Source organism: Pipistrellus hanaki, assembly GCF_964339955.1.
Source record: "Pipistrellus hanaki genome assembly, chromosome: 6".
NCBI classification, from domain to species: Eukaryota; Metazoa; Chordata; class Mammalia; order Chiroptera; family Vespertilionidae; genus Pipistrellus; species Pipistrellus hanaki.
The window spans coordinates 39,376,758-39,402,251 of NC_140508.1; the positions used below are offsets into that span (position 1 = coordinate 39,376,758).

Consider the following 25,494-nt stretch of genomic DNA (forward strand, 5'->3'; position numbering starts at 1 on the left):
CTGAGTCTACAACCATATCTGACACCACTGCTACTTCTACTGAACCTACAACCACCACAGCAATATCTACCACTTCAACTGAACCTACAGCTGAAGCAACCACCCCAATTACTGCCAGCACTACCCCTGAGGATGCAACCACAACAGCCACCACTACAACTTCTACTGAACCTGCAACCACAACAACAGCCACCTCCTCAAGTGCACCAACTGCCACCACAACTTCCAGCACTTCACCTGAGGCTACAACCACATCAGACACCACCTCTGCTTCTACAGAACCTATGACCAGCACAGCAACCGATGCTACTTCAACGGAACCTACAACTGCAACAGCAGCCCCCACTACAACTGAAACAACTACCACAACTACTGCTAGTAGCACCCCTGTGGCTACAACCACACAGGCCACCAGTCCCACTTCTACCACATCTGCAACCACGATGGCAACGGAAACCACTTCAAGTGAACCTACTACCACAAACACGGCCAGCACTGCCACTGAGTCTACAACCATATCTGACACCACTGCTACTTCTACTGAACCTACAACCACCACAGCAATATCTACCACTTCAACTGAACCTACAACCGAAGCAACCACCCCAACTACTGCCAGCACTACCCCTGAGGATGCAAGCACAACAGCCACCACCACCACTTCTACAGAATCTACTACCAGCACAGTAGCAGACACCACTTCAGCTGAGCCTCCTGCCACTACATCTGCCACCACATCAATAGAGCCACCTAAAACAACTGCCAGCAGTACCACTGCAACTATCACTACAACAGCCACCACGACGGCTTCTACTGCACCAGCAGCCACCACAACAGCCACCACTTCAACTGAACCAGCTATCTCAACCACTGCCAGCACTACTGAGGCTACAAGCACCACTATCTCTACTGCTTCTGCAGAACCTACAGCTGCCACATCAGTAGAAACCACTTCAACTCACGCTACAAGCAGCACAGCTGCCACTACTTCAACAGGACCAACTAGCAGTACTGCCAGTGCTACCACTGAGGCTGCAACCACAATTGCCACCACTACAACTTCTACTGAACCTGCAACCACAACAACAGCCACCTCCTCAAGTGCACCAACTGCCACCACAACTTCCAGCACTACCCGTGAGGCTACAACCACATCAGACACCACCTCTGCTTCTACAGAACCTATGACCAGCACAGCAACCGATGCTACTTCAACTGAACCTACAACTGCAACAGCATCCCCCACTACAACTGAAACAACTACCACAACTACTGCTAGTAGCACCCCTGTGGCTACAACCACACAGGCCACCAGTCCCACTTCTACCACATCTGCAACCACGATGGCAACAGAAACCACTTCAAGTGAACCTACTACCACAAACACGGCCAGCACTGCCACTGAGTCTACAACCATATCTGACACCACTGCTACTTCTACTGAACCTACAACCACCACAGCAATATCTACCACTTCAACTGAACCTACAACCGAAGCAACCACCCCAACTACTGCCAGCACTACCCCTGAGGATGCAAGCACAACAGCCACCACCACCACTTCTACAGAATCTACTACCAGCACAGTAGCAGACACCACTTCAGCTGAGCCTCCTGCCACTACATCTGCCACCACATCAATAGAGCCACCTAAAACAACTGCCAGCAGTACCACTGCAACTATCACTACAACAGCCACCACGACGGCTTCTACTGCACCAGCAGCCACCACAACAGCCACCACTTCAACTGAACCAGCTATCTCAACCACTGCCAGCACTACTGAGGCTACAAGCACCACTATCTCTACTGCTTCTGCAGAACCTACAGCTGCCACATCAGTAGAAACCACTTCAACTCACGCTACAAGCAGCACAGCTGCCACTACTTCAACAGGACCAACTAGCAGTACTGCCAGTGCTACCACTGAGGCTGCAACCACAATTGCCACCACTACAACTTCTACTGAACCTGCAACCACAACAACAGCCACCTCCTCAAGTGAATCAACTGCCACCACAACTTCCAGCACTACCCGTGAGGCTACAACCACATCAGACACCACCTCTGCTTCTACAGAACCTATGACCACCACAGCAACCGATGCTACTTCAACTGAACCTACAACTGCAACATCAGCCCCCACTACAACTGAAACAACTACCACAACTACTGCTAGTAGCACCCCTGTGGCTACAACCACACAGGCCACCAGTACCACTTCTACCACATCTGCAACCACGATGGCAACAGAAACCACTTCAAGTGAACCTACTACCACAAACACGGCCAGCACTGCCACTGAGTCTACAACCATATCTGACACCACTGCTACTTCTACTGAACCTACAACCACCACAGCAATATCTACCACTTCAACTGAACCTACAGCTGAAGCAACCACCCCAATTACTGCCAGCACTACCCCTGAGGATGCAACCACAACAGCCACCACTACAACTTCTACTGAACCTGCAACCACAACAACAGCCACCTCCTCAAGTGCACCAACTGCCACCACAACTTCCAGCACTTCACCTGAGGCTACAACCACATCAGACACCACCTCTGCTTCTACAGAACCTATGACCAGCACAGCAACCAATGCTACTTCAACGGAACCTACAACTGCAACAGCAGCCCCCACTACAACTGAAACAACTACCACAACTACTGCTAGTAGCACCCCTGTGGCTACAACCACACAGGCCACCAGTCCCACTTCTACCACATCTGCAACCACGATGGCAACAGAAACCACTTCAAGTGAACCTACTACCACAAACACGGCCAGCACTGCCACTGAGTCTACAACCATATCTGACACCACTGCTACTTCTACTGAACCTACAACCACCACAGCAATATCTACCACTTCAACTGAACCTACAACCGAAGCAACCACCCCAACTACTGCCAGCACTACCCCTGAGGATGCAAGCACAACAGCCACCACCACCACTTCTACAGAATCTACTACCAGCACAGTAGCAGACACCACTTCAGCTGAGCCTCCTGCCACTACATCTGCCACCACATCAATAGAGCCACCTAAAACAACTGCCAGCAGTACCACTGCAACTATCACTACAACAGCCACCACGACGGCTTCTACTGCACCAGCAGCCACCACAACAGCCACCACTTCAACTGAACCAGCTATCTCAACCACTGCCAGCACTACTGAGGCTACAAGCACCACTATCTCTACTGCTTCTGCAGAACCTACAGCTGCCACATCAGTAGAAACCACTTCAACTCACGCTACAAGCAGCACAGCTGCCACTACTTCAACAGGACCAACTAGCAGTACTGCCAGCACTACCCCTGAGGATGCAACCACAACAGCCACCACTACAACTTCTACTGAACCTGCAACCACAACATCAGCCACCTCCTCAAGTGCACCAACTGCCACCACAACTTCCAGCACTACCCGTGAGGCTACAACCACATCAGACACCACCTCTGCTTCTACAGAACCTATGACCAGCACAGCAACCGATGCTACTTCAACTGAACCTACAACTGCAACATCAGCCCCCACTACAACTGAAATAACTACCGCAACTACTGCTAGTAGTACTCCTGTGGCTACAACCACACAGGCTCCCAGTACCACTTCTACCACATCTGCAACCACGATGGCAACAGAAACCACTTCAAGTGAACCTACTACCACAAACACGGCCAGCACTGCCACTGAGTCTACAACCATATCTGACACCACTGCTACTTCTACTGAACCTGTAACTACACCAATAGCCACCTCATCAAATGAACCACGTGCCACCACAACTTCCAGCACTACCCCTGAGGCTACATCCCGGTAAGACACCACTACTGCTTCTACAGAACCTATGACCATCACAGCAACAGGTACCTCTTCAACTGAACTTATAGTCACAATGGCAGTCCATGTTACAACTGAAACAATTACTGCAACTACTGCCAGCACTACCATTGAGGCCACAACCACAGCAGCTAAGGTACTGCTTCTATTCCATCTACAACCACTTTATCAGCAGAAATCACTTCAAGTAAATCAAAGACCGTACCCACTTCCAGCACTTCTACTGAGGCTACAAACACAATAGCCATCAGTTGGTCTTCTACTGAACCTTCAACCACCATTTCAAGTTAATCAACTGCCACAATAATTTCCAGTAAGACTGCAAGATGTGGGACAATACTACTGCTTCTACTAAATGTATATACACTAGTCAATGATATCATTTCCAAAAAATCCACACTACAGCAGCAGCCCCAGTTCAACAACTTATTTCCACAAAGACTGCCAGTGCTACCACTGTGGCCATAATCACAATTACCACTAGCTCCTCTATTGAATTTATAATCACCGCAGTAGGCACCTACCACAACAACTACCCACACCACTACGCAGACCACCACCCAATGGTTACCACTACTTCTATCTAATCTACAACCGCTATGCAGCCACCACCTTGTCACAAGTATGAGTACCATGTTTTAATTTGAACCTATTGCCATAATTGCAAGCATTTGTTCCTTCAACTGAATGCACTATAAGTACAATTATCTTTTCTATTGCACCTATAGACATGAGTACCAGGTGTTTATTAACTGGGCCTGTGATCACAACTTTTACTGAATCTACTGTTATAAGATTACTGTACCATTTCAACGTTTTCTTATCCATTCTGACAACCTCTGTCACTCCAGCTTAAGGTATAACTATAGACCTTTCTACAAATTCAACTCAAATATGAAAAATTTCCATTTCAATGAACCTATAATTAGCATCAGTTTAAGAGAATATCCAGGCACCAATACTTGTTCTTCAACTGAATGTACATTGCCCACAGTAGGTATGTGAATCTAGTGACTCAGTTACTGAATCTAGTTTGCTTTCTTATTCAACTAAAACATCATTTTCTATCTCCACTGCTACAACTTTAATAAGAATAAAATCAACGCAGATGCTACTAACCCAATTGACTTTACAAACACAATAGCATGATTTCAGCTGAATTTATAATCTCCATAACCAATATTACCTGTTAATAGAAAATGATCGTCACATTCTAAGTAACCTATTACAGTTTAATTAGCAACTCCACTGCCCCTTCAAATGAGTGTATAGTATGACAACATTAACAAAATATGCTAGTACCAAAACTTCCCATATTTCACAGTAGGTATCACCATATTTATTGATCACACAGTCATGCTACCATTTCTACGCACCATCATTTCTATTTTATAATACTTATTACTACAATAACTACCACTAAATCCTTCACCTGAATTTATAAGCACTGTAACTTCTGTTGACATGTTATTCAAAGCCATCCATTACTTATTCATCAGAACCAAACATTGCCCCTATTAACAATAAATACAGTAGGTCACATTATTACTCCCGCTTGACAGAAATGACAAATTCACAATGACCTTTTAATCGCAGCTATAGTTAGGATGCCTGCAAATTGAATCTTAACATCCACTCTCATCACTTCCATACCAGAACCTATATCTACTATTGTTAACTATAGATTATTCCATGGCCACCAACCACCAACATATAACCACAAATAACTGCTCTAAAGTAGAATTTACTTAATGACCAGTTCAACTGTCATCATAATGATAATGAATTTCACCCCTAAAACAGCATTAAGATTTAACAATAACATTAATTTGACCTAACCATTTAATATGAAGAGTCTATTTTGTGAAGTTTTAAATAATACATTTTCATACAAAATAAATCCAATCAATTTATTATGTTGGAAACTTGTTATGTTTTAATAAAATGTTTCCAATGAAATAGGAATACAGTCATTTATTATTCTAAAGTTTTAGTCTTTAATATACAAATTCCATATGTAATAGGAAATGGATATTCTATTTGGTGAGAGTATGTTAAAGACATGTATGTACTACCACAATTTTTAAAGATTGTGTAAATTTATTTTTATTTCATTTTCTCTTTAAATAATTTTTAATTTGAAGTAATATTTATAGGTGTGTTATTTTCAAGTTAATAAACTTATTTTCTATTTTTTTATAGTGATCTTAAAAACCTACTCAATTAAATACATTGATTAAATGTTTATGTGTACCTGCTATCTGCTGAAATGGTAGAGACTATTCAGAAAAAGAAACTAGCAATGCAGATAGTAATAAACTTACCAATTTCTATTATTTAGAATTTTTGACAATTGACAAGTTTAAGTTAGTGTTATAGTAGGTACTTGTCTTCCACTGAAGTGAAAAGCAGTCCCAGTGAATCAGAATCATTGAGGATAAGCCATAAATCGATATTTTTCAAAAAGTATGCAGATGGGACTGATAACCAATAGTTGAAGCAGTAAACCCAGGTGGGCATTGTGACTTGTTACATCTCTTGGGTGGGGTTAATGAGGTTGATAGAAATCAGAAAGTGTTTTTTTAAGCATTAACAAAAGTCAGTTGCCATATGTTGGTGTTAATTGTACCTAAAACAAAGAATGGCTGTATAGTGTATGGGCACATGAGCACATGGTTGGGAGTCAGCAGAAAGGGCTTTTCTTACTCAAAAGGAAACATGTATTTTCAGCAACTTAAAACAAATATTTTAATAGTCATATGCTAATTAGAAATAATTCTTTTCCTTCATGTCAGTTCTATAGAAGTACTGTCCTTCTATTTTGGTAGATTACTTAACTGTAATTACATGAAATTAATATATTAACACTTTATTAAGACTGTTTAATTTTATCTTTTTCACCCATTATTTTTTCCAATTAAGGATACTTTATATTTTTTATTAAATACATCACTACTGGACTATTATTTTTTTTGTTATAGAAGACACAACTTTCTATTTTCTAGTTCCACATCTGTACAGAGATGTGGCTTCTGCTTAACCAGGGTGTGTATCTGGCAACTAGAAGATAACAAACATTTGTTCAATAAACATTTATAAGAATTTATTACCAAGTAATATTTTTAGAGTTAAATAATCTTCCAATATACTTTTAAAAAGTTTAAACATATTCTAATTAGCATTTTTCTAAAAGTTTTTAGTTGAGTACAACATATGTACAGAAAATGCACCAAATTTATACTCAATGAATTATCACCAAGTGTACACACTCACACCCAAATTAAAAAAAAGGGAACATTACCAGCATTCCCTATGTCCACACCTCCTTTTTGTCCCCCAAAGTGAAACTGTTCTGATCTTCAACAGCATGAATTACTCTGATTGTGAACATAGTAGAAATTGAATGGCACTCCTTTGTGTCAGACATCTTTAGCTCAGACTTCTAATAGTGACTAGAGGCCTGGTGCATGAATTCATGCACCAGTGGGGTCCCTCGACCTGGCCTGCGGGATCGGGCTGAAACCAACGCTCCAACATCCCTCATGGGGTCCCGGATTATGAGAGGGTGCAGGCCAGCCCAAGGGACACCACCAGTGCATGATTGGGATTGGGGAGGGACAAGGGAGGAGATGAGAGAGGGCTCCAGGGCTTGTCTGGCCCATCTAGCTCATTCCTGATTGGCCAGATCCCAGCAGCAAGCTAACCTACTGGTTGGAGCGTCTGCCCCCCTAGTAGTCAGTGCACCTCATAGCAAGCAGTTGAGTGGCCTTAGCATATCATTAGCATATTACACTTTGATTGGTTGAATGGATGACTGGACACTTAGCATATTAGGCTTTTATTATATAGGATAGTCATGAATATTTTACTTCTACTAATGATTGCTTCACTATCATTGTGACATACTAATTTATTGTATTACCACTGCCATGATTTATTTATCCATTATTTTGTTGGTAGACACTCAGGTTATTTCTGGTTTTGTATACTACTACAGTGCTCTGTGAAAAAATTGTTGTATATATATCTTTTGGTATGCACAGTCTGCTTCAGGCTTTTACTAGAAAATAATAGCTGAGACATAGAGTAAGAAATTGTTCAATGTTAGAAGATACTTCCAAACAGTTTCTCAAATGAATTGCAAACTACCTATATTCTCATGGGCATTATATGGAGTTCTGATTACAGCACATTCTCACCAACGTGACTTTGGCAGCCTTTTAAACTAGCCATTCTGGTGCATGTGTAGCAATGTGTATTCATTTGGGTGTTCACACCCTCTGAGGAGGCTGCAGTGACATTTGTTAACATAGATGGTGCTACAGTGCTATTCTCTCTCCTTTTTCTTTTTTAAATCTCACCCATTAAAAATAATTACTAGACTTAATTAAAAGTCTAATGACTAACTTTTGTCTTTTAAGAAGTGGATTAAAAAAATTAAATAATGAAGAACATGATAGTGGTGCCAAAAATAATTAAGACTTATTTGATTTATTTTTGTGTATCTCTCTAGAAAACAGAATCAGGTCAAAATCACTGAGAGGAAAACTTGGATTCAATATAGAGAAGAATGACCTAGCAGGAGAGTCAACCCAGAGAGGAATGCTAGACCCTAGAAAATGGATGAACTCCTGCTCACTATAAGTGTACACACAGGATGGAGTAGAGAGAGTTCACTTTTATTTATTGGAGTTTGACCTAAATGTATACGGTCCTTTGAGTTTGAATGTAATAATATCCATTAATAAAAGCAGAATATGATCCACAATAAAACACAATTATTATTTAAATGAATTTTGAAGTACATAATCAATAGTCAGATAGTACATGTACTACAAATTACAATAAACTAGATGCCTGATGCACAAAATTCTGCAAGGGCTTGGCCCTCACAGCCCCAGCTGCCTTGGCCAGACCTCACAGCCCCTCGCAGGCTTGGCCAGCCCTCGAAACCCAGGCTGCTCCAGCCAGGCCTTGCAGTGCCCCGCAGCCCTGGCCAGCTCTCACAGCTTTGGCTGGCCCTTGCAGCCCTGGCTTCATCCAGAAGGTCATCAGGACATTCTGCTGTTCAGTCTAATAAGTATATTAGCACTTTATTATATAGGATTAGAATGTAAGCTCCAATAAAACAAATGCTTGTCTGTTTTATGTATTGCTGTATAAATCCTCATTGCCCAGAAAAATGTGTGGCATGTATTGTGTTCTCTATAAACAATTGCTCAATGAATTAAAAAAAAAATTCTATCAATAAAAAAAATTTGACATTTTAAAATAACTCAGAATGGAATCTAGTGCAATTGAAATTAGAAAAAAATCACTGAGACCTGGCTGGTTTGGTTCAGTGGATAAAGCGTTGGCCTGTGGACTGAAGGGTCCCGGGTTTGATTCTGGTCAGGGGCACATACTTGGACTGTGGGTTTGATCCCCAGTGTGGGGCATGTGGGAGGCAGCCAATCAGTGATAATTTATCATCATTGATGTTTCTATCTCTCCCTCCCCTTTCCTCTCTGAAATTAATAAAACATATTTTTAAAAAATCACTGATATGGGTCAAACAGTGGCTTTTTTTCCATTTTGAGTTTTAATGTTGGTCCAAAATATTATCTAAACAATCTTTCATTAATTCTAAATATTCTTCAATTTTAATAATTCTTCATTAATTTTAATTTTTGAAATGACATCTTTTATAGATACTAGGGATTAAATTGGGTAAAAAAAACAACTTTTATGATAAATATAAGAGAATGTGTGAAATTTTCCTAGTTTTAAACTTCTGCACTTAATGATTTTATGCAAAATACTAAGTGAATTAATACCAATTATGATGGAGTTTTAAAATATTTGCACCTTCTGTGTATTTTTATTGATTTTTATACATATAAATTAATTGAATAATATTAGAAGAAATATAATCATCACTAACTGCATTATATTTTTTAATTTCTTGTCTTGTTAGTTACTATGTCAATGAAACAATAAAAATACCTTTGCCTAAGAATTGCTAAAAAACAAAGGAGGGATGCTCAGTCAATTAGTAATTATATTGAGTAATTATACTGAGCTTAGTCGATTAGTGAACTATGGCTATTTTAATCATCATCAGACCATAGTAAAATTTAAGTCAAGGAGGTTTTTGTTTATTGGGGAGGGAGGAGGGTGAGTGGGGAGTTAAAAATAAAGCGGTTTGGGCACGTGCACACCGCTCAGGCTGCCCGACTCAGGACCCACTTCTTCAGGCCAGGCAGCACACCAGGCACTGTACACACCTGCCCCTATACAACTGACCTGCCCAAACTGTCAAACACACAGTCTTCACAGAGACCACTTTTTCAACACTGGGAGAAAGAGCTATTTCATCTAACAGAAATGAACACAGAGAGTTAAGCAAAATGGAGAGACAGAAGATTACGCTTCAAATGAAGGAACAAGAAAAAACCCTGGATAAGAACCATATAAAAATGAAATAAGTAGTTGAAACCAGTTTGGCTCAGTGGTAGAGCGTCGGTCTGTGGACTGAAGGGTCCCAGGTTCGATTCCGGTCAAGGGCATGAACCTTGGTTGCGGGCACATTCCCGGTAGGGAGTGTGCAAGAGGCAACTGGTCGATGTTTCTCTCTCATTCACGTTTCTAGCTCTCTATCTCTCTCCCTTCCTCTCTGTAAAAAATCAATAAAATATATTTTAAAAAAATGAAATAAGTAATCCTATATAATAAAAGCATAATATGCAAACCAACCAAATGGCAGAACAACGGGTCAGTGGGGGCGGAGCAGGTGAGCAGGTAGTGCCAGGCCAGCCAAGGCACATGCCAGTGAGTAGAGGGAGGGGACAGCAATGGGGGGGTGAGGGGAGGGTAGGGACCAGCCAGTGGCAGAGGGGTGATGGGGGTGTGGAGCAAGCTGATCACCATCCCCTGATTGGCCTGCCACTTGCCTCCCACAGAGGGAGGCCAGACTGCAGATTAGGCCCGCTCTAAGCCATTAGTGGGACATCACCTGAGAGCTCCCAGATTGTGAGAAGGCAAAGGCCAGGCTGAGGGACCCCTAAGTGCATGCATTTTTGTGCACTGGGCCTCTAGTTGCATAATAAAGATTCAAGGAGACAATATGAAGGATGCTGAACAACTTGAGAGTAGAATAGAGGAACTCAGAGAGCACTGCAACAAATAAATAGAAAATGTAATAAAAAACAGTGATAGCCCAAATCAGTTTGGCTCAGTGGACAGAGCATCAGCCTGCAGACTGAAGGGTCCCAGGTTCAATTCTGGTCAAGGAAGGGCATGTACTTTGGTTGCGGGCACATCACCAGTAGGAGGTGTGCAGGAGGTAGCTTGATCAATGTTTCTAACTCTTCATCCCTATCCCTTCTTCTCTGTAAAAATTCAATAAAATCTATTAAAAAAAAGCACACAACAGTGATAAAGAGTTAATAATTGAAATGAAGAATGTATTAAAAGGAATTGACACTGGATTAGTTAATATAGAAGAACAGATTAGTGTGACCTAAAAATCAGAATAGCGAAAAGACCCAACACAATAGCAAAATGAAAAAAAAAAAATGTTTTTTAAATGAGGATAGAATAAGAGATCTCTGGGATAACATTAGACACTCTAACATTTGCATTGTAGGGTTACAGAAGAAGAGAGAGAAAAGGACAGAAAGAATATTTGATGAAATAATGACTGAAAACTTTTCTAATTTGAGGTAGAAAACATATCCAGGTTCAGGAAGCGCAGAGAAATTCAATAAAATGAATCCAATGGGGCCCATACCAACACATATTATAGCCCTAACTGGTTTGGCTCAGTGGATAGAGCATTGGTCTGTGGACTGAAGGGTTCCACGTTCAATTTTGGTCAAGGGCATGTACCTTGGTTGTAGGCATATCGTCAGTAGGGAGTGTACAGGAGGCAGCTTATTGATGCTTCTAATCTCTATTCCTCTCCCTTCCTCTCTGTAAAAAAATCAATAATATATATATAAAAAAGACATATTCTAATTAAAATGGCAAAAGTTAAGGATAAAGAGACAATTAGAAGGCAGCAAGAATGAAACAGCAAGCCACATAAAAGGGATATCCCATAACTCTATCAGCTGATTTCTCAGAAGCAACTTTACAGACCAGAAGGGAGTGGCAGGAATTACTTAAAGTGCTATAAACTTTATCTATTATCTGGCAAAGTTATTGTTCACAACTGAAGGAGAGACAAAGTGTTTTTCAGACAAGCAAGAAATGTGAAAGGGTCTTTATGCAGAAAAAAATGGGCCATAACCAGAAATAAGAATATACAGGAAAGAAAATAATCTTACTGGTAAAGGCAAATGTACAATAAACATTGACTCAACCACTTATAAATATAATATGAAGATTAAAAGACAAAGGTAACAAAATTAGCTATAACTACAATAAATAAACTGGTGATGCACAAAGCAAAATTACGTAATACATGTCAAAATATGATCTAAGAATGAATTGAATTTAAATGCCTATCAGCTAGAAACAGACTGTTGTAGAGATCAATATATAAGAAATTGTAACCATAAACCAAAACATACAAAAATACATTACAAAATAAAGAGAAAGGGACCCAATCAAAATACTAAATAAAATAAAAAATTAAGAGATCAAGAGAAGGAAGGAATAAAAAAGAATGAAGCAACAAAAAAAAAAAAAAAAAAAGAAGAAGAAAATAGCATTAAACACTTATCAATAATAACTTAAATGCAAGTTGACTAATGCTGGAATCAAAAGACATAGGGTGACAAAATGGATAAAAAGCAAGGTTCATCTATAGGCTGCCTACAAGAGACTCATGTTAGAGCAAAAGACACATATACCCTGAAAGGGGAGCAATAGAAAAAACAGAAACAAAAAAAGTTGGGGTAGCCATTACTCATAGGCAAAATAGACTTTAAAATAAAGAATGTAGACAGAGACAAAGAAAGAACATTACATAATTTTAAAGGGATTAATCCAAGAAGAGGATATGACAGTTGTAAATATCTATGCACCCAACATAGGTTTTAATACTATTAACTCAATGGATAGGTCATCCACACAGAAAACTGCTAAGGAAATAATGTCTTTAAATGCCACATTAGGTCATTTTGACTTAATAAACATTTTTAGAGCATTTCATCCAAAAACTGAAGATTACATAATTTTTTAAGTGCACATGAAACATTTTCCGGGATACCCTGTTTCCCCGAAAATAAGACAGTGTCTTATATTAATTTTTGCTCCCAAAGATGCGCTAGGTCTTATTTTCAGGGGATGTCTTATTTTTCCATGAAGAAGAATACGGTACATATTTATTGTTAAATGAAAATAAAGGAAATTTATTTATTATCTGTATATGGTACGGTATGGTAGTACAGTAGTTGTCAACACAAACCAGACAAACTGTGAATCCTTCAGTATCAAGAATTTACTCATTTATTCAATGACAATCATGTCATCATCTTTTGGAACATCATCATAACAATCCAATTCCTGAATTTCCTGGTGAATATCTTGTGACTCCATTTCTTTCAGAATCAGTGGACCAAATCTCTCATGTTTAGCCTAGGGGGGCCTTATTTTCAGGGGGATGCCTTATATTTCACTCAGAAGGAAACCTGTAAGTAGGTCTTATTTTCGGGAAACACAGTAAAAACATATTAGGCCACAAAATAAGCCTCAGTACATTCAAGAAGATTGAAATTGTTTCAAGCATATTTGACCACAATGGCATGAAAGTAGAAATCAAGTATAGGAAGAAAACTGGAAATAATACAAATATGTGGAGATTAAGCACATGCTTCTAGACAACCAATGGATCAAAGAGGATATCAAATAGAAAAAAAAAACACCACAAACTACTTTGAGACAAATGAAAACACAACTTTACAAATATATGGAATGCAGCAAAAGCAGTTATTAGAGGAAAGTTCATAGCTGTACAGGCTTACCACAAGAAACAGCAAAAATCCCAAATAAACAATCTAAGTTTACTCATAAAGGAACTAGAAAAAAAGAGGAGCAAACAAAATCCAAAGTAAGTAAAAGGAATGGATTAATAGAGTGGAAATAAGCAAAATAGAGAATAGAAAATGTCCATGGGAATAAGAGCAGGTTCTTTGAAAGGATAAATAAGCCTGAAGCAAGACTAATGAGGGGGGCCTCCCGTGTGTATGTGTGTGTGTGTGTGTGTGTGTGTGTGTGTGTGTGTGTGTGGTGTGTGTGTGTGTGTGAAAGAGAGAGTGAGAGAGAGAGAGATCAACCAAAGGACTTGTATGCACATGTCCTTTGGTTGATATAACCATAACCTGTGGACACAGCCAGTAAAGGGGTGGGTGTGTGTGTGAGCTCATGTATTGAGTGGGGAAGAGATCAATGGGGGGGGGGGGGGAGGAGGGAGAAGGATTTCATATAAACAATAAAGAATTTACAAAAATAACTGTAAAAATGATTTCACTGATATGTGGAATCTAATAAACAAAATAGAAACAGATTCATAGATACAGAGGACAGAGTGACAGCCTTTAGAGGGTCGAGGGGAAGGGGGCAGGGTGATGACCAGAGGGGAAGGGTGGTGGGAGCAGGTAGCAGAAGGCAAAGGAGGGATAAACGGTGATGGAAGGAGACTAGACTGTGGGTGGTCTAGGCCTAGAGCTTTCCAGGGATTGTGCTGCTGCCCTCGAGGATCTTATTTTTCACTACACAGTGAAGGGCTTGTCCTCTAGATCCTATAATGAGATTGGCAAGAAACACATGACAAATTCAGTGCTACACCTCCATTCCTAAGCCTTGAATTTTTAATTTATTCATTAAAAAAAAGTTCTTTATTGTTGAAAGTATCACATATGTCCTTCTGCCCCCCATCCCCTTATCCCCTCCAGCCCACCCCATCCTCCCACCCCTAGGCCTTCAGCACCTTATTGTCTGTGTCCATGGGTTATGCATATATACATACAATGTCTTTGGTTGATTACTTCCCACCCACTCACCCTTCCACCAGCGCCCCCCCCCCCCCCCCCCCGCCTTTCCTCTGAGATTCCCCACTCTGTTCCCTGCTTCCATGAAGTTGTGTCATTTCAGCTTCATTAAACACCACCCCCCACTGTTCTTGTTTTATGCAACCAAATGAGCAAACTATTAGTGCTTCCAAGTCTCTTAAGCAAGCATGTTGAATCCAGAACCTAGGGTGGGTATACCTGTATCATTACATTTGTGACCCTCTCTCTCTGGACCATCGCCCTCCGAATATATTCACTCATGAATTTCATGTCCTTCTGTCAGCATTATTCAGCTTTGTAATCCCACTTTCTGGGCATTGGTCCCTAGAAAATAGCTTGAGATATAGATAATAACACCTTCCAGTATTACTCATAATTGAAGACACACAACAACTTAAGCGGTAGCTCAGGTAATTCACACCTGACCTAATTTCACACCTGTCATTGACATTAAATGTGATTTTTAAAAAGGATTTTAAATTAGTGGGGCAAATGCATCTGCTAAAATGTTAAATGAGGAAAAAATACTGTATGTGTGTATATGCATAATGTGATCACAATTCAAAATATGTGTGACAAAAAAGAAGCTTTTTAATTCCTGTAGCATGCAAACAGCCGATTAGTTCTGAATCTCTCCACATTTATTTCTAAAAGAAAATGAGTAAACATCTCAAAACATTTTTAATAAATGTTCCCAAGAAGGTATATTCTAGAGCAGGGATGGGGAACATCCAGTCTGCGGGCTGTATAAGGCCCGTGAAACCATTTGGTCTGGCCCTGCCAAGGCATTAGGGGTGAGTTTGACCAAATATAGCAGGCTAATTTTTAAGTTGGTAGTTTTATGATGTTATAAATATCCAAATGGCCCTTGGCAGAGGAAAAGTTACCCACCTCTGTACTAGAACATTATAGTAAAAAATGGTACCAAATTCCAACTTCTATCAACAGAAGATTAATTTTTGCTCCCCAAAATTAATTGATTGCGTGTAGACTATCAATGGAAATGAATAAAATAGAATTACAGCTGTGAGTGTAGTTGAAATGTAATATGGGCCCTCAAAAAAACCTATATTATGTATAATAGTCTTTATATAAGTTTCAAAACATGTACACAATTTTGTATATTTTTGGAATGCATTAAAGTTACATGGGAAATATAAACATCAAAGGAGAGGGAGGAGAATATGATTAGGAATAAGGATAGAGGTGGCTCTTTTGCATGTGAAAATACTTTATCTCTGTTATATCATAGGAAGATATTTGGTCTTTGTCTCCAGTCCTGTCTCCAGTCCCTGACGTGGAGCTGCTAAATCCCTAATGGTTCCCTGAGTGACAGTTTTGACAGAATGTCTTTTGCTTTAATAAGGAGATTCTCGGCAGGCTCCTACCTAACTTGAGGATGGAGGCCGGTCATCAGAAAGACCAAACCTTGATCAGAAGCCTGAAACTATCATCCCCACACCCCAAACGCCAGGGAGGTGAGATGGGTTGGAGATTGAGCTAATAACCAATCATGCCTATGTGATGTAACCTCCATAAAATGGGGTTTAGATAACTTCTGAGTTGGTGACCATATCTCATGTGCTGGGAGAGTGGCACACCCTGCTCCAGAGGACAGACCTCCTGCACTTGTGTCTTTCACACCCCACCTTCCACCCAATACAAAGTTGGTGAACTAAGCGAAGTCCCACCTCTGGACTAGGATTGCTGGCTCCCGCACTGTCCACTGTACCCCTAGCAGGGCTACGATGTTCCACCCTGAACACTTGAGTTTTATTCTAATCCCATATTTAGGATTGACCCCAATTCCCCATAAGGCCACCTTTCTGATGACGTAGTTATGGTTCTGGACCGCATATGCCCCGATTTCTCTCTTTGCCCCATGTTGTAGGCCTGGGGTTTTCTTAAATTTCCATTCTGAGTTCCCATTCTAGTAGCCAGTCTATTTTCTTCAAGTTCTTAATGAAGCCTGGAGCCCTGGCTCTTTTTGCGCCCACCCCTGTGAACTGTGTGTGGTCCCTTCAGTGAATCTGAGCTTCCAGACCCAGGGTTGTGCTGTTCTCAGTGAGAGAGAGAGATATGGGCTGCGCGATTCACTGTTGACCCACGCTCTGTGACCCTCTCAGAGGCGCTGGCCAACCATTTGCCTGATATCTGGACAGAAGGTGCGGGATCAGCAAGGATGATGAAACAGTCTCCACCCTGGGAGCCGCCAGGTCCGTGCTCTTACTTGGAGCCTGACTTCCGGCAGTCTCTGTCCTTGGGGGCAAGCCTAATTCTAGGTGCTAGCCCCACCCAGTCTCACCGAAGGATTGAAAAGAAAACTTATATAAGATTTTCAGAGTTCCTTTCTGTTGAGGTTGGTAGTCATAGGACCTCTCAGCGGAAGTATGGGTTTTCTTGTGTCTTTCTGTAATTAATTCATTTCCTTCTCTTAGGTGGATCCTGTTTTATTGGGTAATTATTTGTTATTTTTTTAATCCACACCTGCCCTGATGCATCAGAGTTGATTTTTCATCAATCATTCTAATTATTTCTCCGGGTTATAAAGGCATAAGGGGCAATGCATGTGTTGAAAAACATTCTTGGAGTTAAGCTTGTAGTATTGCAAACTCAAAAATGGACAGGAAACATGGAAAATACGTAGTAAATGTTGAACAGTCTGAAAATCAACCGGTGAGTATTGTTGCTCTATTTTAAAAGTTTGCTTATGTGTCAGTATTGTTTTCAGCATTTAAGAGCAATCTAGTCTCTTTACTACTATGTAGTCAATGTCATAATTTTGCATTCTTGTCTGAAAGGAAGAGTAGCCATGTATTATATATATTTGCCTCAACTTTTCATGCTATATCCTACTATTTATACTTTAGAAATTATTTTATATAGTTACTGATATAAAGCATTAGAAATATTTCTATGACCACACGATATGTGAATAAATCTATTTAACTTTCTATATTTATCCTCTTCATTCAACAACTTTGGTTTCGTTTTGAGATTGTATTTTATGTATAATTTATAAATCCGTCAGAACTCAGATTTGTAGGTGTGTTGGAAATCCTGCTATGAATCCTGGATATTGTCTTTAGACCTAAGAAAGAAATCCTCTAAACATTTCTACTTTGTACAAAAGTATAATCTTTTGTCTGTTTTAAAATGTCTTCCACCTGGAATCGAGCCTTCACTATACTATAGTTAAGTGCTTTTTATGTAGCTGGTTATGTCTCAACCAATAATCTTCGATGGATATTTGCTAAAAATTAAAATGGAAAGTTAAAATTCACTGCCTGAAGCATAAGTGAAATGTTTTGCCATTGCAATTTGGAGCTGTGTCTCTCAGCCTGTATTCATGGCCTGCAATATAAGCCAAAGAAGAAAGTGCTGTTGCTCAGTGTTAAGGGACTAAAAGGATTCCCATAGTGATTCCTGGCTCACCAGAAGAGAAGGGATTTGTCTTGAATCATTGAACAAAGATTGTTCTCTTTGTCTCTTCTGAGTTTGAGATACTAAGATTGGGTCTTCAGGATGCTGGAACATGCAAATGGGAAAAAAATACCTTAAGCCAAATATTCATCATTTTCTTAATAGTTTCTCTAGATAGCAACAAACTTGAAGACCTTTATAGATATTTTAAGTTGTTTTTATAGTATGTATCTGGACAGCTGACTATTTCACTTTACTAAGGACATTTAGAGCATAGCTATAAATATATTTTTCTCTGAAGACTAAATTTAATAATGAACTTTAAGGATTATTTGAAGATTATAAATCAAAAGAAAATAAACTTTGGTGTTTTGTTTCTCTGTTGGGATGTAGGAGATCATAAATTAATCCTTATAAAGTTACTGGAAAAACATATAGAACATTCTTTGGTAACTACAGCTAATGCACTTCAGTTGCCTCTGGCTGTTATTAACGAAGGCTGAATATTGGATTAAATGTTATTCCCATTACTCCAACTATTCCAATTTTGTATAGAAACTCTACCTGTACTAAGACTCAGAGAAACCTAACACAGTAAAAATATTACTCAGAAGCCAAGCCTAGATTATAGGTTCTGCACCCTTAGTGTATATGTGCTGCCGAAGCGAGCACCACCTATCATCTTCCTTTTCTGAAAGGGATGGGACTTTAACAGGGCCAGTACATTCTAGAAAATGGGCCTGGTGAGTGAGTTTTACTTTGTTTACAAAGTATGCTAAAATATCACCAGCCTTTGGCAAATTGGGTAATAACTAAAGCAACAGAACCAGCACTTAGGCAAGGTTGTTATTAAAGGAAAGTCCAACTTTGCTCAAATTTACGTAGTGAATAACATGGGCTTGGTTAAAGCTTAATAAAGCATAGAGCTGTTTTCTTTATTTCCTTGATACTGTATATAGCATTTAGAAAAAGCTAACCTAGCAAACACTTTACTGCCGAGAGCACTTCATTTTATCTGTATTAAATAACAATGATTTATTTATTTTTTGCATTGTTCATGAAAGTTCCTAATAGACAAATGGCCACATACAATCCAGTTTGACAATTTTATGAAACTTACTGACGGTTGGAGTAGCCATTTTATAGCTATCTAGTAATGATCAAATGAACATGATCGAAGACAACTAGTAGTCGTAACAGTAGGAATGAAAACATGAATACTAATACTAACAACAGCAATAGCTAACACTTATTGAGTGCATACTCTATGTCTGACTGCTCTAACCCTTTGGAAGTTATTTACTCATAAATCCTCACAGCAAATCTCTGAGTGGGTATGTTAGTGTCCTCCCTTTGCAGACAGGCCAGGAGAGGTAAAGATGCCTTTGACTCATAGCTAGAAAGTGTTATTATTCCATGAGTTGAAGAGCCCCGGATGATTCCACAGTATTTTTGAGATGTAACAAAACTTTTGATCAAAATCCATAAATTCCTGAACCTATTCCTCTCTCATTTTCACTTTGTCTTGTTCTTCTGCTTCTTTTAGCACACCTCTTCCCCCAAATATTTGCCACTGAACTCACCCATGTTTAACTTGTATCACACCTTTTTCTCAACAACATTTTGCATTTATTGTATTATTTGTTAATGATGCACAAATCTCTTTTCTCTCCCTGTTATAGGAGCATATAAATTAACCAGAGTAGAGACCTTTTTACCCTTTATGCCCAAGGGGAAGCCAGCAAAGCCATATCACAAACTGGACAAATGGTTTGTCATCTGTGTCCCTGTCCTGGGCTTGCAAGTTCTATTGTGTAGAGCATGGCATAGATCATGCAAAGTTTCTTTGTATGATAATTTTTATTAGTATAGTGCAGTATAGAACATGTTATATTAATCTATTATCGTACTTTAGTAAAACAATATACTATTATATATGTAGTATAGTGAAATGAAAAGTACTCTGACCTTAACCCTGGGAGGCATGGACCCCAGTGCTTGCTATTATGTTTATTATGGGGTAATACTACTACTACTACTAATAATAATAATAACAATAATAAATTCAACACTTTTTGCTTCAAAATCTCATTACCAAAAATGACCATTAACAGGTTTTACCTGATAAGCTTCAAGCAGTTCTTTTTTTTAGTTCTAACATTTATTCCTTATATAAAGAGAAGCTTCCACATATATGCTCCACCTACAGTAACTTGCAACATGAGGGTATCTAACACATGCTTGTAATATGACGGAGAAGAGGAGATGATACACATTTCTGATGTAGAACATCAGTCGCTTACAAAAATTGGCTAAAATGTGATGTTTAGTAATCTGTCTAGATTTTTTTATTTTCATAGAATAATAAGAAAACGTTTATTTATTTTGGAAGTCTTTGTTCCTTTTAAAAGTTTATTTTTAATAGAGTTTAATTTGATAAATATATCACCATATCTTCATATTCACTTACGCTTTATCTCCACAGTCAATCACGTGTCCAAATGACCAAGAGGTTCATAGCTCTGCATGCTGGCGTCCACATTCAAGTGACATAACCTGTGATATCTCTCCCAACTCAGCTGGGGTCTGTGTGGGCCCAGGAGTCATTGGACATTCAGGATACCAACACACAGAATCAGCCCAAACTCAGGTAATGTTGTATGTGTTTCAGCTTTTACTCAGGTTGGGACATGCCCTATATGGGAATGTATTTGTTTTATTCTTTCCCAGGAAATGTATTTAATCATTTAATTCACCCACATTCATGGTAAGCCTTTACTATATTAGCTGTAAAAATTATAAGTCATTGTGAGGCAGGTCATAAGAAGGAAAATACATTGTAGTCTCTGTTTTCAAAAGGCCAATGTCCTAGTTGGGAACTGAAGTATTCCCATATATAGAGAACATATGTGAAATTCAAAGGAATAAATATAAAGTACAAATGCAGGGTTGAGGAGGAGAAGAGGAGCACATATGTTGGCAGTGTGCAGCTTAATTCACTAATTAGTCTTCGATGGGAGAGTGGGTCATGGTTAAAGCATCAAGGGTCCTACTCTATTGGTGAGTGCTCACTTTTCTTACATTGTTACAGCTTCTGAACATGTTGGTGGCACTTTCTTTTTGTCTCCTTCCTCTGGCACGTATGACCTTGATAGAAATCTGGCTCTGTTCTGCAGATTTTTCCCCACTAGCTTTGGAAACTGGACTCAGCTCTCCTTGGTTTGTGACCCTATTGGTTGGCTGAATGAACTCCACCTCAGGACTGTACCAGTATCTCTCAATCTTCACCCCTAGCTTAGAAACTTGACCTTGACTATAAATTGCTTATTCTGCTTGGAAGTTTGGCTGGGTTCCCCTGACTCTAGAATTCCTACCCTCTGTTGCTAAATCTTGCTGTAGATGAGCAGTAGAAGGAGTTTGAGTCTTGTTTGTTGATCTTAGGTTTAGAGTGAAAAGAGACAAGGGCCTGAGAATGTCAACAATAAAGCCCCTAAGAGCCTTCAAAAGAAACCGAGAAGAAGATTCTAGGGGTTTCGGAGGAAATCAATGAGAATGGAATATCACAGAAGCAAAGGAAAGAGACTATTCAACAGAGAGAATGAGAAATGGCCTCCAGTGGCAAATGTTACTGAGGGTATAAATAAGAGAAGAGCTAAAATAGGTACTTCTATTTTAATGAATGGATGTCCCTGATGACTTTATTAGGAAGCATTTCATGGCATGACAGAAGCAGAAGCCATACTGACTTGGATTGAAGAGTATGCAGACAGAGACATTGCATTTAGACAACTGTCAGGAAATTTCATTTTCCAGAGAAAGAGAAGTAGCTAGATAGAATTTGGAATCAAATGATGCATTTTTTGTTTGTTTAAGATGGGGAGAGATTTGAGTGTGTTTAAATGTTAAAAAGAAGAATCCAACGAAGAGGAAAGTGGTGAAGTAGTCAGTCCAATAGAAAGGGGGAATCAAAAGAAAAGCAAGTGCAGAGCGGGTGGGACCAATTACAGATTGGCAGATCTGTGTCACGCAGGAGGAGGGCTTGCTGCTCTTGTGTAAATCAGGGAAGAAAGAGAGGTGGAGCCCAGGCATGTTTGGTTTGCAGGTTTGGGACTTAAGGGGTTTTGAAAGACTTTCAGTTTGAGGCCCTGGCTGGGAAGTTCAATTGGTTGAGCATTGTCCCAACATGTGAAGGTTATGGGTTTGATCTCCGGTCAGTGCACATGACAAGGAGCAACCAATGAATTCATAAATAAGTATAACAGCAAATCAATGTTTCTCTCTCTTTCTCCCTTCCTCTTTCTAAAATGAATCAATTTAAAAAAAGTTTTCATTTGGTGGTTTCAAGTTTCCAATGAAGTAGGAAGGATGTGAAGTCATTTCATGGGAATGAGAAGGGACAGTATTGATCACCAGAATGGTGAGCCGAAGTGTTTCCCAAGGGTCGTGCCTTGTGACACCAAAAAGTGAGCTCTAGGGACCAGAGGATTTAAGCAAAAGTGTGGAAAATTTATTACAAGCAGATTCAGACTCCCCTCATGGGAGTGGGGAGCAATAATGGGCTGTCCCCTCCCTCAAGCCTTGTAGTCCAGGAGTATATATTTGCAACAAGCCTACTCTATGTCTATCTATGTTAATTCCCTCAATTGTTCTTGTCCAGCAATGGACCTGAACTCTCTCTGTTTATGTGTGCCAGTTTACTTTATTGTTGCAGACCCTCCCTTGGTTTTCCATGCCTCCCTCTTTGAGTCTAGAAACATTTTATTATTTCTTCTTGGTTGGTTTCTGTGAATAGGCTTGCTCAAACTGCCATGTCTGCCCCTGCCTGTGTTCCACCTGTCTTTGTTTCCCACTGGACCCCTGCCCTGTCTGCCTGAATTTCAAGTTAACCCTCTCAATGTATGTGTGAAGGCTGGAGGGTGAAGATTACAAGTTTGAGGAGAAAGAAGATTGAGAAATATAATCAGAGAACTACACTGAGTGGTCAGATTATTATGATCTCTGATCGCATAATAATCTGGCCACTCAGTGTATATCCTATATAATAAAAGGATAATATGTAAATTGTCCCCTCCACTAGGAATTTGGCCAGCAGGCAGGCTGGCCAACTGCCCATCTCCTCTCTTCTGGCCAGGCTGGCTGGATCCCACCCATGCACGAATTCATGCATCAAGCCTCTAATATATATACACTGAGTGGCCAGATTATTATGATCTCTGAACACTGGGTTGAAATTTAAAAAATGAAAAGAAGAAGCTGTGTAAATATATATACTGAGTGGCCAGATTATTATGTGTTCAGAGATCATAATAATCTAGCCACTTAGTGTATATATATATATTAGTAAAGCAGCCCATATACATATATATATTAGAGGCCCAGTGCATGAATTTGTGCATGAGTGGAGTCTGGACAGCTTGGCCAGGGGGAGGAGACATGGGCGGTTGGCTGGCCTGCCTGCTGGCTGAACTCCTGGTGGAGGGGACAATTTGCATATTAGCCTTTTATTATATATAGGCTATACACTGAGTGGCCAGATTATTACGCATTCAGAGATCATAATAATCTGGCCATACAGAGTATAATAGGATGGCAGAGAAGTATAGAAAATCCATTCAAGAATGGTGATCATACATTTATCCTGACTCTGCTCAGCCCAGGTGCTTGACTTTCCCCAAAGTGTGACTGCTCAAGGGCAGGTCCAGAGAAAGTAGAATGTCACGTGCTTGCCAGATAAAAGAAATGAAAAGAAGCTGTGGGAGGTTTTGGGGAATTAGTAAGTGCTATTGAAACAATGGAACATAGAACAAAAGGTGGATAAGGAGGGATATAAGTGAAGCAAGGGCTGCTGAGCTGAAATTAAAAAAACACACCACACAATCTTTATTGTTGAAGGTATTACATATGTTCCCTTTTGTCTCCCATTGACCTCCTATAGCTCACCCTCACCCCTTGCTCCTCAGCCCTTATCTCTCACCCCTCACCCCAGGCTTCCACCACTCTATTATCTATGTCCATGAGTTATGCTTATATGCATACAAATCCTTTGGTTGATCTCTTCCTACCCATCCTGGGCTGAATATTTTAATAAAAGTAAAGAAAGGTTATTATACGAATAATTGAACAAACAAGATGGAAGGAGAGGAGATGGTGGTTAGAACCCTGGATTCTTGAGGAAGTGATGTTGAAAGTGGAGCAGTGGGGGTAATGACAATGTCCAGCGGAGAATCAGGAGTATGGCAGAGAATTTCTTAAAATGCCATTCTGCTTACATGAAAAGATGAACCCCCTACCCATTAATGAAAAATAGAATAAGAGAAGATGAGATATTAGCAGATTTTGATTTCTTCCAAAGTTAGAGAATGCATGCAATTAATTCCACCTGGGTAAAACTTGGACTTTAAGCCTAAATATCTTCAGAGACTATAAGGATTCAAATAATGTTAATGCACTGAATTGTATTCAATACAAAAGGGATGATAAATCAAGACTTTTTGCTTTTATTACTAATATTTTCATTGACACTCTTAGGTGAAAGAAAATTGCTGTTGTAATTGGACTCTGTGGAACATCTTTTTGGCTTGTTTCTTAGCCTGTGTGATAACAACAGCAATTGGAGTACTCATAATCTGCCTGGTGAATAACAGAGGAAATGACAACTCTTCCATTATTATCAAGCTGTCCCCAGACAATGGAGAGCCTGTAACTACTATTCATGGAAAAACCTCTGCTGGTCCTCAACCTATAGTGACCACCATGTCAACTGAATCTACAACTGTAGCCACTTCAACAGACTCTACAACCATTTCAACATCTACTGAATCTACAGCCACAATAGCCACAACCCCCACTTCAGCTGCACCCACAACCTCCACCCATTTAAATGAACTTTCTACCACAACAGCCATCACTCCTACTTCCATTAAAACCACTTAAATGGAATCTACAACAGTTGCAATTATAACATAAAATTAAAAAAAATATATATATATCTGATATATATATATATTTCAGAGAAGAAGGGAGAGAGAGAGAGATAGAAACATCAATGATGAGAGGGAATTATTGATCAGCTGCCTCCTGCATGCCCCCTACTGGGGTTTGAGCCCGCAACCCAGGCATATGCCCTTGACCAGAATCAAACCTGGAACCCTTCAGTCTGCAGGCCAACATTCTATCTACTGAGCCAAACCAGCTAAGGCTGTAACATAAAATTTTGATAAA

The 25,494-nt window shown here is 39.7% G+C and overlaps 1 protein-coding gene across 1 annotated transcript; it reads left to right on the forward strand.

The window, feature by feature from the left end:
• Window positions 1-17,469: 17,469 nt before the first annotated feature.
• On the forward strand, window positions 17,470-25,206 carry LOC311624831 (dynactin-associated protein-like; the record flags this gene model as incomplete). Its single annotated transcript, XM_084888429.1, has 3 exons — window positions 17,470-17,526; window positions 20,759-20,923; window positions 24,802-25,206. The coding sequence occupies 3 exons, from the start codon at window positions 17,470-17,472 to the stop codon at window positions 25,204-25,206; spliced, it is 627 nt and encodes a 208-aa protein (XP_084744555.1).
• Between the last annotated feature and the right edge of the window lie 288 nt (window positions 25,207-25,494).